Raw genomic sequence first — 16,294 nt, 5'->3', positions numbered from 1 at the left:
AAATTTATTTACAGGAACTGAAGAGGAAGTCTGAAGGAGTCCGGATGACCCGCGTGGTTCCCGATGCCAATGACCGAAAGGACGACACCCACGCCGGAAAAATGACCAAGACCCAAACACAATTATCTGAATGTTTTTGATATATTGGATTATAAAAGTCATTTCTTCCCATTGTTTTGACTAAAAGATATTTTAGTGAACGCAAAGAGACCCTCAAAGAAGTGGATTCAGAAGGTACGGACAGAAAGTTCACGGAGTGTGAGAAGCAAATTCAAGGTATCTGGAGATGATTTAGCACCTGACACGGGTGAGCCCGCTAAGCTCAATAGCACTAAAAGGCTCATCGTGTCTAATGGGGTTCCTCTATGACGCACGAGCCCCTTCCCTTTTCTGCTCCTCTGACATGTTCATTGGCTTGACAGTGCGGCGATGCCGACTCATGAAAAAGAATCGAGATGACTGTGTGTGTTGATATTTTAACAATGTGGACGTTAACATTTTAGCATATTGACGTTTTAGCTAGCATTCAGGGTTGCTCCTAAAAGTTCTTGTTGAATACTTTTTCGTTCAAACATTGTAGTTAAGGTTTTAACAAACATGTTTTACATACATATTTGGTCTCCAAAATGTACGAAAAAACATTTTGGTGTAGTCATGTGTCGATTCAATTAGCAGTGAACCCCGACAAACAGCCGCCTTCCAAAATGGTTTGCTAATAGATGCCACAAAATGGCTACTTAAATTATTTATTATTATTATTGAAATAACTAACTTTTGGGCAACATAATTTTGTTGTTATATTTTAACGTGACATTTTTTAACATTGTTTTGACTTTTTTCTAATGAACTTTTTTATTAATTGTGGTTTTAAACCATTTTTTTTACTACTTTAGTATGGTTTGAACACTTGAATGTAGTTACTCGTGTTTTAAGTAACGCACACGCTAATTAAAAGTTATCGAGATGACGGTGCATGACAAAGCGTTGCGTAATTGCTTTGGAGAAACAGGAGCCATCGATTCGAGGTTGGACAACTCGTTTGCTCAGCGCGTGGGCGGCGGCAGCCCGTCCACCCCGTCGTCGTTAGTCGCTCCAATCACTCCATTAGCTCAATAGACTTTGAAGCTTCGCTCTTGTTAGCACGCGCCACACTCGTGTTGGAAGCGGACATAGCGTGAGACCACCGAAACACGCTAAGCAAATACGCGTGTGAGCGATGAGCGATTAAGCAGCCTCGGAAGGAAAGTGGCAATGTTTCAACGGACATTTTAATACAATGTTTGAACCAAAACTTTTTAATTATTATAACCTTGGAGTAGTGGTTTTGACCTTTGACCTTACTAATGAACAATTTTTTAACACGCATTTTATTGTAGTGTGGATTTCTTGAAATATTTGTTACACGTTAAAGGAAAATAATGTTCACCAACACTTTTTTTTTTTTAACATGTTCAAAATTTCTAATATTAATCAGAATGGCATGTTCAGAACTGTGGAGACGCATAGAACATATTATTGACATGGAAAAACATATATTTTACTTTCTCATTTAAAGAATTTAATGTTTGAAGAAAAATTTTGGTCGTATAATTCTCTCAAACAAAAATGTTAATGTAATTTTGTGTTTTAACAAGTAGTTTTGCCTTGTTAATATATTTTCTTAACATATAGAAGTTGATTTCTCTCTTATGACGCAGGTCGTATTAGCTCGTGAGATGCCGAAAACACGCTATGCCAAAGCCTGAGTCGTGACTCACATCATTGCACAAGTTTATGAATGAGAGCCTCGATGTGTAGTGTAACCCCGCACCAGTAGAGGGCCCCGCCCAAAAAAAAAAAAAAAGTGCAGGATGATTTAAACAATGCAACTTTGCCCATTTAATGAATGACATCAATGCAAATGAGGCACATTTTTGTGAATGGAGAGGCACTGAGAATGACGTCCGCGTGCCTCGCTGCCCTCCTATTGGTTGTCGACGGACCCGTCTCATCGCCCCATTGGCTGGGCCGCGGGATAATTAACCACCTCCACAGCCGATGCACAAACCCGGGTGGCGGGATACGTATATAGGGGGCCGCTGCCTCACCGCTGCACGCAAAAACACAGCTTGCAGCGCCTGATCCGGACCAAAAAAAAAAAATATCCCAGCATATTTGAGATTTATTAATTTTTGCTGCTTCTCGCCAAAGGTGAGTGTTGACTTTGTGCTGATACGTTTTGTGGTTATCATGATAGCAGTGGGGGCCAAAACTGAGAGAATGAAAAAGTCTGGGGATAACGGTCAGGCAGGTTTGTGTGCATGTGTGTGTGTGTGTGTGTGTGTGTGTGTGTGTGTGAGGCAATGGCAGCTCATTACACTAATGCACTGGTTCCTCAGGGAAGCTTGGATGGAGTCACCACCTCTTCCTCCCTCTCTGTCATCCCCCTTCTCCTACTCCTCCTCCCTCTGTTAGTAGTTGAGCATGTTGTAACTGACATTTTAAACATTTTAGCCTAGTTAGGTTTGAAGAAACTATTGAATTTTAACATTGCTGGGCTTTAATTAATATTTTACCATAGTTAAGGTTTCCCCGTTTCTTTTAATTACTAATCTTTTTGTGCTGTTAATTTTAGGGGACCTTTAAGAATAGCATTTTAGCATAAGTGCAGTATGCTATTTTATTACTGTGTTTTAATGAAATTTTTTTTTTCATTTTTTTAAACAGGGCCTAGCAAAAATATGATTATGGCTCACACATTTTAAACTAATATTTTAGCTTAGCTTAGTTGTAATTATTGCATGAACAAACATTTATAGTAATTATATTTTAATGAGAATTTTTAAACTTATGTATAAAGTCAGTCGTGCCTTTAGATAAAAAAAAAAAATCAAAAAACATTTTTGCAGATATGTTGACAATTTTTAACAAATTCTTAAGTGCTGTTATGTTTTTAACTAACATTTTAACTGTGTTCTTGCAGTGCTGTTTTGCCCCTCAACTTTTTTTAACTAAAACTTTAGCATAGATTTTCTTTACCGAGCAGTTGTCTAAGTAAAAAACATTTGAACAAATAATTTAGCAGTGTTTTTTGACAAATATTTTAACTAATTTTAGCACTGTATGTTTTGTTTTCACTAATATTTCAGCCTAGTTACGTATATTTCAACTAGAATGAACATTTTAACACGCACTTGTTACAGTTTTTTTTTTCATTCATTTAGCTGGAGTCCCCCCCCTTTCCTCCTCTTCATCCTCTTCATGCACACACGCACACACACAATCCTGCAGCCCACTGCCAGAACTGGCAGTACCTCCACCCTGGTGGGATGCTTTCAGAGATATTAAAGATTGTCCGGAAATAGCATTTTTGGGGCGTACGCTTAAAAGTATGAGTGTGTCTGTGTTGTGCAGGGGGGGGTACTATGGTCATGCTGAAGATCTCTGCGTTCCTCATCACATATGCCCTGGTCGTCTGCCAGATGTACTGCTCGCAAGCTGCCCCCGCCAGGTAAGAGGAACACGTCACCCGACATGACCCGTTTGTCGAAATGGTACAAGAATAAGAACAAGCGTGCGTCGTGCGCCATAACGGTTGAAGGAGATGTCACTTTGCCGTCAAAGCTAATCCGTTTAAAAAGTTGTCGCATCCCATTACGCTAATGTCATTTCCAGGCGGATTACGATAACGTAATAAAAACAAGGAAAGAGTGTTTAATGCAAGTGTACATGGTCATTTGGAATCTGGTGTTGTTGCCCGGAATCGCCATTAACACCTGATTTAAAGTAGTAGAAATAAACACTGGAGGTAATATTTGGGAAAAAAAAACCCAAAAATTATATTATTATTGCTATAATATTATTAATTTTTTTAAATTTACGAATGATCATGTTGCATTAAGGTACTATTAGGAAAATTGTTTTTCCATTTTTTAAATCTATTTTTCATTAAAAATAAAAATTACTAATTTATGGAACATTTACAATAATATATAAAATTTGGGGACAGCTCTTGTACTTGGGAGAGTGCAGGTGTACCTAATGTAGTGTCCATGCACGTCTATAGTTACACCAGGTCTGGCAAAAGCATCCGTATCAATATATCTAACGGCAGATGCACATTAAGACGCGCGGGCACTTTGTGCAGATTGTTTTTTCTGCGTTGGCGGGCGGCCCTTCAAGGCCGACGTCATCCCCCTGCTAGCCGGTGACGTCCCCCCACTCCGGCACCGCGCCACCTTGACCCCACCCCACCCACGCACGCATCACATCCATCCAGCCATCCCATTTGGCCAGGGACCACCTAAGCATACCTCGAATGTACCTTATCATTTTAATCTCAGACCAACATTTTTTTTTAACTAACATTTTTTTAACTAGCACACTATTGCGGTTGTTTTAACAAACATTTTAACAAAGTTTTCATGGTAGTCTTAATGAACGTTTTCTAAAAAATATATATAATCAAATAAAATATATATATAAATAAATATTTTTTAACAATAATTTTTGCATCAATAATTAAAAAAAATATTTAGATTGATCATTTTAATTATAATTTAATAACTTTGTTTGCTACCTGCAGACCGGCGTTGGAGTCCATGTCGGAGAGGGTGACGCTGACGGACTACGAGGCGCGGCGGCTACTCAACGCCATCGTCAAGGAGTTTGTGCAGATGACGGCCGAGGAGCTGGAGCAGCAGCAGCAGCAGGCGGCTGAGGGCAACAGGTACGCCCACGCTCAAATTATTATGATTATAATTAACATCGACAGAATTCTTTAAAATCCCGGGGAACATTTTCACCACCCAAAAATTCCCATAAATTTGACATTGAAATTTCTTAATTCAACTTCTTCCACATTTCTTGACCGAATCCAACCATTCCAACTTCAAGTTTCACTCCTGTAGTTATTCTTATGAGAGATTAGTGTCAGAGCTAATGCCTCAAATTCAATCACACAAAACAAAGCAGTCATGAAGGCACTCCCGCATGAAGAACTTGCAATCAATTAGTAGAATTACTTTGAATGAAGTGTGCATGATAGTAGCTGGCATGAGAATAAGTTAAAAAAAAAAAAAAGAGAAGTGGGGGCGAGTAGAATTATATTTGCATGAAAGGACGGATGCGAGAGCATGATGCAAGGAAGTTTGCTAGCACGAGATAGATTGGCATGCCTGCGATGAACGTGTGAATGGAATGAAAAGGGGAAAGAAAAAAAAAATTACAGTATGTATTGTCTAGAAAATGCATGGTTGGAGACAACCACAATGGAGCCCCACTGGAGCTCTCAAGATATAAACTAAAATCCGAGAATTCCAGTGGGGTCCGATGATTCTTCCTGCATGTTGTTGTTTTATTTCCTCCCGCCTGATCCCGCCCCTGTGCATGTGATCTGTATGCATTGTGTACCCCGATTCTGACAGCATGGCCCGGCCTCTAACCAAGCGCTGCTCCAACCTCAGCACCTGCGTACTGGGCAAACTCTCTCAGGAGCTGCACAAGTTGCAGACGTTCCCGCGCACCAACGTGGGAGCGGGAACGCCCGGCAAGAAGCGCGGCGCTCCCGATGGCGAGCGCTACGCCGGCTACGGCGAGACGTTTGACGCCGTCTAACCCCGCCCCCCCCTGCCCTTTTACGCCGCCATCCTCCCCCCTTGCTATGTCATTACCTCCCGGTCGTCCTCATTGGCCAGAGCATGTTGGCGCGACTTGCCTGACTGACGTGAAGAGAAAAGAGACAGGCGTCCATTTTGAGTCTTTGACGATAGGGCTGGGCGATGAATCCATTTTATTGATGCGAATTGGGATTAGTTTGAAAAGAAGATTAATCATTATTATTTTATAGTTTTTTTTTTTTGTTTTTTTTAGCATCTGTTGTCAACAGATTTAAAGTCACATTTTATCAGTGGCAAACTGCGCATTTAGTACCAAGACCACGAATAACCTACGAAACAGAAATGCAATATAACAGCAGGCAACTGTGCCAAGTACATCATCCGGTAGAGTTCAGAATCAATATTTATCTAATCACATGGCAATAACATAAAACTGACAAACTTGATAAGAAGAATTTTCTCGAGGAGGAAATAAATCAAAAATCGGATTATGGGGGGGAGATTTATTTTAAGGCCATGTCGCCCGGCCCTAGGTCAGACAATCAGATGTTCTTTACTGTTCACCACCAGAGACACCCCATGCACACACACACCTACTTTAATCAGCAGGTGCCGCCATGTTCCTTGTTCAATAAACATATTTTTCTACCAGAAAGCCTTAGCTGACTTTCATTTAGTGCGGTAAACTTTGACCCCGACAAATGAACGCTCATTTACTGTAAACGAATGCCTGAAATGAAAGAAAGACAGAAAGGGATATTTGAAGGGATGGAAGGCCCAGCATGCTATACTAAGGTAAGAAATTCAAAACAAGACTACAAAAAAAAGGACACACAAACATCTATTTTTAGTATAATTGTATTTTTCTAAACTAAGATTTGAGCATAGCTATGTTAGAAGCCGTATTTATGTGGTAATTAATAGTTTTGCAGTTATGTTTCAATTGATATTTTTTAAATCAATATCTCAGCATAATTACATTTGAATTATTTTAGCATGTTTTTTAAATAATTATTAAAATTAACTGAGCTAAAATTCTAGCATAGTAGCAGTATGTTTTTTAACAGCGCTAAAAACAAAACCAGATATTTTGCATTAGGACAAAAGAGCAAAATATAGAAAAATCAGCTTTGATAAAAAAATAAAAATAATAATAATCTTACCTTGTGAATTTTCTTTGGCTTCTCCCGAAGCAGCGTTACAGCACAGAAGCGAGCCTGCAATACAGCCACCTGCGTGACCCATCGCCTGGCTGACTTCCTCAGCCGGTCGGGGGGCATGGGCAACAGCAACTTTGTGCCCACCAACGTTGGTGCCAAAGCTTTCGGCCGGCGGAGGAGAAGCATCGCCATGTGAGCGCCTGGATAGGGAACAACAGCAACAAAATACGGTAAATGGATAACGTACACGATAAAAAAAATGTCAGGCAGGATGTGCCAAAATTTTCAGAGCATAGCTAGCATTTTAGCAATGTTATATTTGAATGACATTTTAAATATTTTATGTTTTTTTTAACTTAACAAAAATGGTTATTTCAGCATAATTTCTCAGAGTGATGTAATCAGCAGTAAAAATTATTGAATTTTCTTCTTTTGTGTTTTACACAGGTTGAAACATTGGGGAGACAAACAACAAGAACAACAATGGAGCAGAAAATCAACAGTGAACTGGCCCTAATTTGCATACACTCACATCCCAAAAAGTTTCCATCTTGCTTTTGGCCCGCCAAAAAAAAAAGCACTTTAGTTTGAGTACACTTCCCGTCTTTTATACATTCCTATCATCGGAAAAAAAAAAAAAGTGCTCATCAAATTTTGGCACATCTTCTTTCTCCTCCTATCGTGTAGCATCATCCAGCCCCTTATCAGCCTACCCAGGACCGCCCCCCCCTTCCAAAAAAAAACCAAACAGAAAAAAAATCCATCCCTCAACCCCCCCCCCCCCCCCCAGTGGGCTGTTGTCTCGTGCCTTGATGTAGAACAATTTACATGATTGTACAGTTCTGTGAAGAATGGTGGTGATGATGATGAATATTGTCAACAATATTGTTGGAAAAAAAAATAAGTTTGAGCAAGATTAAAATGTATTTTAGATACACTTGGGTTTGGGGTACTTGTGTTGTTCTTTGCAGGTTTTTAAGAGGGGGGGGGGGCCATTGACCACATGATTATATTTGTATATATTCTAAACACTGTCGACAAAGGATCCAATAATAGCATTCGAAGTGATGTGTATGTGTGCGTGTGTGTGTGTGATGTATGGTTGGACACAAAACGACGCACGCACACGCACACACGCGAATTATGGGCAAAATAATAAGTGCATGGGTAATTGCTGAATAAAAAAAAGGCAGTGCAACCTGCAATCAGACTTGTTCTTTTTGCCACTTCGGAATACAGAAATGTATTTGATCATCTTAAGTCATCAATATACAGGGAAGAGCAAACAATTGGAACTGAGAGCCGCACACTTCGGAAATCACAATTTATGTTATTTGATATGACAAAACAATAATACACAACAATCGTCTCAAAGACGATCATAATTGATTTTTCACAGTGATAATCAGAAATTGTTTTAACAAGGTAGGAAATAGATGAATATAATAAATCTCTGCACTTTTTTAAAATGATCACAACATTCCTAGGAAATCACAATGTAGCACCACTGATGAGCTACTGTATGTTTATAACGTGCTTTTAACAATTTAGGGGCAACTATTCTTTCAGTAAAATTTTAACATTTTGTTTTAATTTTGAAATTTCCTACAAGTTAAAACTTTCTGCCATGAATAGAGGTTAGTCACGGTACTACAAAAAAAAAAAAACATGGACGTTCATGCAGTGCATCTCATTTGCAACACACACTAAACATTCTAAAAAAATGTTCCTCATCATTTAGCTTTTTATCAAATTTATCACCAAAAATCAGTGTTTCGTTCCAATTTGGGTATTCAAAATCAATCGCGCAGTTGTTTCGGATGGAAACCGCCAAGCTGGGCGTCAACCGAGCAGACAAATCGGGCGGGGTTGTCGGCAAGCGTGTTTGCGCACTGAGCGTCATAACGAGCTCATTCAATAAGGGTGAAATTGCAAAACAGGATATAGTTGATCCTATTTGGGAGCACGGATGAGCGGCGAAGTGTGTGCCCGAGCGAGGGCAGGAAATTTGTCGCCATCGCTTCCGAAACCCAGAGCGTGAGGATGTTATTTTGTAACGGGCGGAAAATATTTAATAATGATGGCCTTGGGGAGGTACGCTCGCTAATTGAAATGATATGCATGATTAATAGGTGAAGCCAAGCTAGCGGTGAACATGAGGAGGGGGTTCGCTCGAAGCCCCTTTTCTCCCCGTCTCGACGTCCAGCTGGAGAAGAGCCACAACCACATTGGGGATCCGCACGGAAACTTTTCCTGGACGACACAGGCGGAGGACAATTATGTACATCTGATCTCTACGTTTGGGTACTTTGTGGGGACGGGTGTGTGTGTGGGGGGGGGGGGTTAACTGGAAGGAAGCTTGGTGGGTCATTCCTTCGGTTTTGGAGCTCCTGTCCCAGTCGTGATGTGACAAGGCCGCAATGGCGCTGATAATGGTACGCAGATGCACTACAAGAGGGTCCTTCACATGGAAATCAAGTTTGTGTAGGAGAAATCAACCCCCCCCACACACACACACACCTCGAACCGAGTCCAAAAGTGTGGACGACCCCAGTCTCATTCCCAGAATCCAACACCACAAAAACCATTTCCAAACCAGAGGCGTTTTGGAAGTTGCGTGCTTCTCTACTACTTCTGCAAATTCACTTAACCCCCCCTCCCCCCTTAAAAAGCAGCTTGCAATGAGCCGTAATTGACTTTAGTGCTTGACTTAAAATACAAAGACCCAAGACATAAATTGTCATAGGAGACAGTATGATGAAGGAATGATACGATTCATGATACGATGCGGTTCGTATCAGTCAACACGGATCATGCTAGCATTCCCATCTGCTAGCTACTTAAATGGCATTTTACACGTTTTCATCAGTTTGTCGCTCGAAATTCAGATTTTGGCACGACATCGGAATTTGAATGCGCCGTCTAAGTCAAGAGTTGCGATTGCATAGCTCCAATGTTCTTACGTCGCTCGGTAGCGACGTAGCTTTTAGCGCTGTACTTCGATCCAAATCCGATAAAAGTCCAGCAGCAGGAATTCTTCTGTAAATATTTGATAGAAACTATCAATGCTCAACGTATTCTTGAAATTCGGAATTTGGCACATAATTGAAATTTGCTGGTATACCTAGGACTGTAATTCTTCCGATAAAATCGAGCTAGCTACCAACACTTTCCAGTACCATTCACCAGGAAATGAGGTAAAACCCGAGCGGATATTAGCTATTTACGTTAACATTTACGCAAACATTTATAGACTCGACAGTAGGTGCGAGTATGCGGCCACGCAATTGTTCAGTCGCTACGTAAGCTAATTCAAAGCAGCTGACTACCGTTTACACTTGAACTTTCCTTCGCCGTTTGAAAAGCCCCCCGTGCCTCCCCGCTTTTTCCACACGGGTGTCACTTCCAAGCGTGAAAGCAGACACCGGTGGGACAAGTCAAGGCGGTCCAGGTCCAGAAACAACAAAGACTCTGACCCCACGCCCCCCCACTCGTCTGCGTGCGATGCTTCCCCAGGAAGGTAAACAAGCTTTTCGCTTGGTCCGAAATGGGATTTCATTCTGCTGCTGTAGCACTTTTTCCTCCATCTTTTGCAGCCCCTCCTTTGCGTACTTCTCCTCCCCTTTGCCCACACATCTGGAAGCCAGCTCCTCATTTATTTATGTTTTTCCCCCCTTTTTTCTCTAGAGTCTTACTTTTCCCCCCCAAAAAAAGTTCTTTACCTTGTCGTGCAATTACATCTCACTATGCAATTACACTGAGACTTTCTCCCGCCCCTTCAATCTGCAGCAGTGGCGGTGCTCACATGGCAGTCGACGGAAATAGAATAGCTTCATGTCTGTTTGGACCGTGGCCCGGCACAAACTATTCTCCGCCACTTGACTGACAGTAGGATGTGGGCCAGTCTGTGCAGAGCTTCACTCCGGCAAGGCCACATAACGCGGCTCCGGGACGGGCAAAACTGAAGAAGGCAGAAGAAGAACCGAAGTGGCGTCGCTATGAATCCCGGCGGGAACACTTAACCTTTTTAGAGCACGGAGCCGGCCGGGGTGAGTTCAACGAAAAGTTCACTCTCGATCATGTCTGGAAGCGGCGACTTTTGCAGACTGTAAACATAATACAGATGTTAGCGCGTGTGTCTTATGTTTGACTGGAGCTTTGAGGAAGACTTTTTCAAACTTTTGAAGGAAATTCTGATTTTACACAACTTGTTAAAACTGTGTTTTTACTTTTTACTAATAACTTGTTTTTAGAATTGTCTGATCAAACATGCTACTTTTTTTTTTACTTAAAACATTAACTGTAAGTTGCTTTTATTGATTTATTTTTTAAAAATCATTCAAGGAGGTATACCGTAATCTGCACGGTGGACTAGTGGAGTGTCTCCCGATCTTTATCGAGACAAGGTACATAATTTACATTGAAAAAAAAATCTCATGGCACACTACAAAACAAAAATAACAAAAAACAAGATATTCTGAAGTAACGAGGATCTTGTGTCACTTTACTCACAAATATATTAACTTATTTGAACACAAATTAATAAACGGGATTGAAGATTTTAGATAATTTTCCAACCAATTAAGTGAAATTGGATAATTTCACCCCTCTCACACGGGGAATCCATAAATCTTTCATCTGCCAACTTTTTAAAATTGGGCTGGGTGTGAGCCCTTGAGAATTTCGCCAAATTGTGCTGCCAAAATTGGTTAAATTAGGAAGATATATGCCACTTCTAGGCAAGGACTATCTATTTGCAGTCTGGATGCAAAGAGGTGAGTCACAGAGACTTCAGGAGTGTCCAATGACATCACAAAAAGATGTTTGATTTGTGGCTCGTTGCTTTTTTTAAAAAGTAGTTGCTGGCAGGGGGGAGAGGATGTTCCCACAAAGTCATTAAGTTGACAAAACTGAGTAGTCCTGGCTTTGTCACGACGCCTTAGCTGTATTTCTGGTTGCCATGGTAACAAAAGCTGTACTCAGCATTTGCTTGTGACAGAACCACAAAAAGTATTGTTACTTCTTTCACTTTAGTCGCGTTTTCGTTGTACATTGGCGCTTATAAAGCTAACCACTGGAAAAAAAAAAAAAAGTCCAAGTTTTTCAAGGGTGCCAATTTTCAATTTGTCTGGCCCCTTTCATGACATCACCAGTGTACATGATTGCCATTTTCTTCTATCATGGCTAACACCAAAATGATAGCTCAGCGCACAGGACATGTTTCCAACTTTTAATAAGACTGCCGAACAGCGCAAAAAAGGAGGGGGTGGAAATTTTGGCTAATTTGGCTCAGCTCATCCACGTCGTCGTCCTTAGCCAATCACAGAGCAGATTGTTCATTGGAGGTTCCTGAACTTTGATGAAAATTAAACAAAGCAAATGTCTGATTAGCCAACGTACATTTAGGGTGTCCGATTTGAACTCCAGGGCAACTTAGATCTGGCGTTGGGTCTGTGAGTCTGGCTGCTATCTTTTAAACCTTTGATCTCGACAGATGACATTTGTACCCCCACCGGCGTCCAAACAGAGCCTCGGAAGATTTATTACCGTGATCACGGAAAGTCGGTTCAACTGAAGTACTGTCATGACAATTGATGTGGGATAACACAGGCTGGATTTACACGGCACGGCTTAAGTGAACCAGTTTTGATAAGTAGCACTTGAAATAGTACCTACAAAAAAAATTATAGTTATGACATTGATTTGGAATTAGGCACAGTGTAAATCCAGCCTAAATCGACTGGAGCCATGACGGGATTTAATCCGTGAGCAAAAAATACGGACCTACGTATTCTTGGCGCGTATGTCACAAAACGGGGCTTCACCGTGGGCGACGTCGGACTCAGCGTTGGACTCAATTAGGAGAGTGCTGGTATAAATTTTTGCGTAGGTGTTTCCGATATGGCAGCCGGCGCGGCTCTCCAAGGCCGCCGAGCGAATCAATATCCGACCCGCTTGAATTAGAACGGCGGCTCCGAGCTCCTCCGTAGAGTGACCTGCTTTTTCTTCCTGCTTTTTTTAGCTCTACAGCTTAACCTTACTTCTGTCTATAAGTTAATTGGACTGAAATCTACCGAGGTTGCGCTTGTCGCTCGATAGACGCCGACGGACGCCTCGTGACTATTTTCGTGAGATGAGTCCGGGTGTATTTAAAAAAAAACGATACAATTAGTTTGAAGTAGAAAGCATGGATTCTTTGTGATATTTACTCCCGTTGACCCCCATGTGGTTCCCATTTGGCGACTTGCTGAAGATGCTGCCGGGAAACGCCCCACATGAAACCTCCTTGAAGTGGTGCCTGTGTTGCTGGCCCGGTGGATCGTCCCTCCCATGTTTCCCTGTTTTCGCCGTTTTGCCTAAACGCTCCCACGCGGGGGACCGGCCCACCTAGTTGAACCCCGTCGTCTAATGCCAAACAGCTGTGAAGTTGCCTCGTGAGCATTAAGCGACACCACGATCGGGATGAAATTGAGGCTTTGCCACCCTTTCCCTGATCAATGTCAGCAAAAGTCCTTGTAGGATTATCACGGGCCATCAACTGGTGTGGGGTCTGTTCAAAAAAAAATTATTGGCAGCCGACTTTCACTCATCCATGAATACGTGTGGCGTGGGTGTTAATGGATGCTCAGCCTGCCTATAAATTACACGTATGGAAGCGTGTTTGTAGACGGGGTCCCGGTGACACGTAATGCTGTGGCCATTTGCGAGACACTCCGTCTTGCTTGAAGTAGTCGTGCGACATAAATGCGAGTGAGGTTATCCGGGAGCTTGATTGAGAAGCGAGAATGATGCCGAGGATGGATGGAAAATGCGACAAAAGCCTATTGGGTACTTTTGTAGCATTTTTAGCCATCTCAGACAAAAGCTCAAGATGGCAGATAGATTGATTGACTTAATTACAAAATTGGGTTGTGTTAGGAACAGAAATTTGTCCTGTACTGGTAAAAAACATATCTCAAAATATGATGTCCACTCAAGCACATGATCTTTGCCAAAGAGAACAAACCGCAGTCCATCTGGGAAAGTCGAACTTCGAAATGAGAAAATTACCAAGGGGCTTGCTTAACGATAAAATCCGGCTGCAGTCATTTAGTTTTGGGTGGAAGATTGTGGCTTCTTCAGAACAATAAAGATCATAAAGAGGCACCCGAAGCATACGTGAAAAAGTTAAATGGTTGCTTTTATCATAATATAACTGCTCAACAGGCTTTACTTGCTCCACGTCCAACTTGGAGGCTCCAGACAGGTTACTCTCGAGTTTACGACTCAAAAACCTTTGGCAAGGTTTTAAAGACGAGCGTGGAGCAGCATTAATATTGTTTTTACATGACATATTTTATTGCTGCAGCCGCTCTCTCTGTGTGCACGGGAACAGCCAGTGGTTTCCCAGCTCAGAAACGAAGATGAAAAAAATATGCGGACAGAAAACAAAAAAGCCAAAAGTGGCTGTTCAGACAAACATATTAAAATAAAGGCAAATATTTTACAATCCAGCAGTTTTCTCATCCCTGACTCCATTATGAAGTCACAGTTTCTTTGTGGAACTCTCCCAATGACACGGGAAGCGATAATACGTTAAAGGGAGGTTGAAAAATGCGCTGAAAAGGAAATTAACATCCAAAATCAATTGACATCTTTCTTTGACAAAGCCTTGTCCATGATGAAACCTTGAAGGTTTTCAAATTGGAAAAGAAATCCAATCAAGACTGGTATAGGGATGAATGGGACCAAGTACAAAACTGATGACTAAGCACATATTTTCAGCAAGTAGCGATCTTCCAAAAGAGTGAATACTGATTGGATTGTGAGTGATAGCTAGAGTTAACAGGACCCACAAACAAAACCTCAAATTCTAAGGATCTAAACTTTGACCAATCAATATAGAATCTTGAGGTGAACAAGGACAAGGTGTGACCATCTCTACGACAAAACCGATTGGCTGGTCGACTTCAGTTCTCGCCATCACCGCATGCCAGACGTGGTTGAAACGCTGACGAAGATCTGCTAAGGTCACAACAAAGCTTCTATTATCCGAAAGAAATGAAGGAAGCCGGAAGGTATTTCGGTTGGCCCGTGTCAAGTGTTAAATTGCTGTTTTTGCAACCGCAAAAGTTCTGCTTGGGCTAAAGAAAGCAACGATGGCTCAATCTTCAACAAATATCCTTCTTACGCTACGTTTATCTTATATATTTTCAAGAATGCTCGGACTTGGGAGTCATCATCGAGGCTTGAATCCTGGCAGTAAAAAAAAAAACGACTAAGAATAAGCTTCGCTGGCAACTGTGTGAGGTGTGTCTAATGCACCACTGCTGTTTTTAGATTGTCGGTTGCTCAGCAAAAACTGAGGTAATCTTTCTGGTTTTGACAAACGTCCAGTCGTTTCAACCCGAAATGCATCGCGGATATGTTTATATCTCCTCTAACCTCTACGTTGAGGTTTCTCAACAGATGTTTCAAAACACTGAGACTACTTTTAGCGCTTTGCCACGTTTAACTCGGTTTCCCATCGAGTTTGCTGAAGTTACGTTTAAAAATAATACTCAACAGGCATCTTGACGATAAAACTCTGCGAGCGTAAACACTTTTGCAGCCTGCTGAGTGTAAAGTGCCGCGGGTTGATGACAAGGGCTGTTAGCAACATGTGCGACCACTCGCTACGGCTGATTACAACTGCTGCATTTAGGCGGCCGGGCCGTCCAATTTGGTCCGGATGACTCTCCCCTAATAGCCGCGTGTGTTGCCGCCTCTCCGAAGGCCTCATTCATTATTAAGCAGCTCCCGATGGCTCGCCGGCGGTCGCTTCTCCGGTATCACGTACCCATAGTGATCCCGTTCCCCGCACCTAATCCGGTTCCCAGAAGTTCCTCGCTCCTACTAGAAAGTCTTAGCCGCCTCATCTGTTCATTTTTTCTAGAGTTTGTTTGGATATTTTCTTAGCGGAGCAGCTAAAATGCATTTGGATATTTCCTTGGTCATGTCTCAGGAGGTATGGTACCGCTTTGTTTTCTTTAGGATGATTGAATTTGAAGCAATGAAAAGACTTGAGTAGGCGTGCGTCGCTAATGTTAGCTACTGGTGTTAACACCGAGTACTCTGTAGAGCTCAAAACTGAGCATTATCTTTTTTGAAGAAGGTAAATTTTGAATGGCTCTCCTTAGGCAAGTGGGTAGTACGGCATACAGTTTGAAGTTCAGGGTTGGATTCTCTACACTTTAATGATGATTAGCATTCCCGAAGTCACTCCACAATATTGTATACAGCTAGTTCATTGATGTGTTGCTTCAATTAGCCTCACAATCATACGTTTAGTAAATCCTTCTTTCATCCTGATTAGTGTTCCAGTATATTATGATGTGAACACCCCACACTGTTGTGTATTAAATTCTTTTTGCAGGGACTTATTAGTTCCTTCTCGTCAGCCACAAATCATAGGGAGATAGCATCTTTGCTGATGATTAGTCTGCCATTTGAGTGTAAGGCATGACCGCTCCACGATGTTGAGTGTGTGTGATTAATTTGCCATTCATGGATTGGCTG

The 16,294-nt window shown here is 41.7% G+C and overlaps 2 protein-coding genes and 1 long non-coding RNA gene across 5 annotated transcripts in view; 2 read left to right on the top strand and 1 right to left on the bottom strand.

Moving 5' to 3' along the window:
- Window positions 1-1,706: 1,706 nt before the first annotated feature.
- The window catches only part of LOC125970965 (uncharacterized), a 23,989-nt gene continuing 9,401 nt past the window's right edge, over window positions 1,707-16,294 (bottom strand). Inside the window, exons 2-4 of the long non-coding RNA XR_007482309.2 lie at window positions 6,761-6,957; window positions 4,559-4,695; window positions 1,707-2,117 (exon numbers count right to left, since the gene is read on the bottom strand). This is a non-coding gene — a long non-coding RNA (uncharacterized lncRNA). The remainder of the gene's footprint in view (window positions 2,118-4,558; window positions 4,696-6,760; window positions 6,958-16,294) is intronic.
- On the top strand, window positions 2,079-7,962 carry LOC125970958 (calcitonin gene-related peptide). Of its 3 annotated transcripts, none has more exons than XM_049723769.2 (5): window positions 2,081-2,190; window positions 3,394-3,490; window positions 4,565-4,708; window positions 6,794-6,987; window positions 7,205-7,962. In XM_049723769.2, the coding sequence occupies exons 2-4, from the start codon at window positions 3,405-3,407 to the stop codon at window positions 6,951-6,953; spliced, it is 390 nt and encodes a 129-aa protein (XP_049579726.1). In that variant the 5' UTR covers window positions 2,081-2,190; window positions 3,394-3,404; the 3' UTR covers window positions 6,954-6,987; window positions 7,205-7,962. The 3 variants fall into 3 exon arrangements, with proteins under 3 accessions (XP_049579724.1, XP_049579726.1, XP_049579725.1); XM_049723768.2 differs by having other exon boundaries at window positions 6,791-6,987; XM_049723767.2 differs by lacking the exons at window positions 6,794-6,987; window positions 7,205-7,962 and adding an exon at window positions 5,406-6,771 and having other exon boundaries at window positions 2,079-2,190.
- The window catches only part of LOC125970924 (protein inscuteable homolog), a 20,425-nt gene continuing 14,581 nt past the window's right edge, over window positions 10,451-16,294 (top strand). Inside the window, exon 1 of the mRNA XM_049723715.2 lies at window positions 10,451-10,806. The gene's annotated coding sequence lies outside the window, so the exon portion shown is untranslated. The remainder of the gene's footprint in view (window positions 10,807-16,294) is intronic.

This window comes from Syngnathus scovelli, chromosome 6 (assembly GCF_024217435.2).
Source record: "Syngnathus scovelli strain Florida chromosome 6, RoL_Ssco_1.2, whole genome shotgun sequence".
Classification (NCBI taxonomy): domain Eukaryota; kingdom Metazoa; phylum Chordata; class Actinopteri; order Syngnathiformes; family Syngnathidae; genus Syngnathus; species Syngnathus scovelli.
Note: the sequence above shows the minus strand (reverse complement) of the source record. Positions and strands in the feature narration are given on the sequence as shown.

Coding starts and splice junctions, on each gene's coding strand:
- LOC125970958 (XM_049723767.2), top strand. CDS start 3,405: ATGGTCATGCTGAAGATCTCTGCGTTCCTCATCACATATGCCCTGGTC. Junction 3,491..4,564: donor TCGCAAGCTGCCCCCGCCAG/GTAAGAGGAACA, acceptor TGCTACCTGCAG/ACCGGCGTTGGAGTCCATGT. Junction 4,709..5,405: donor CAGGCGGCTGAGGGCAACAG/GTACGCCCACGC, acceptor CGATTCTGACAG/CATGGCCCGGCCTCTAACCA.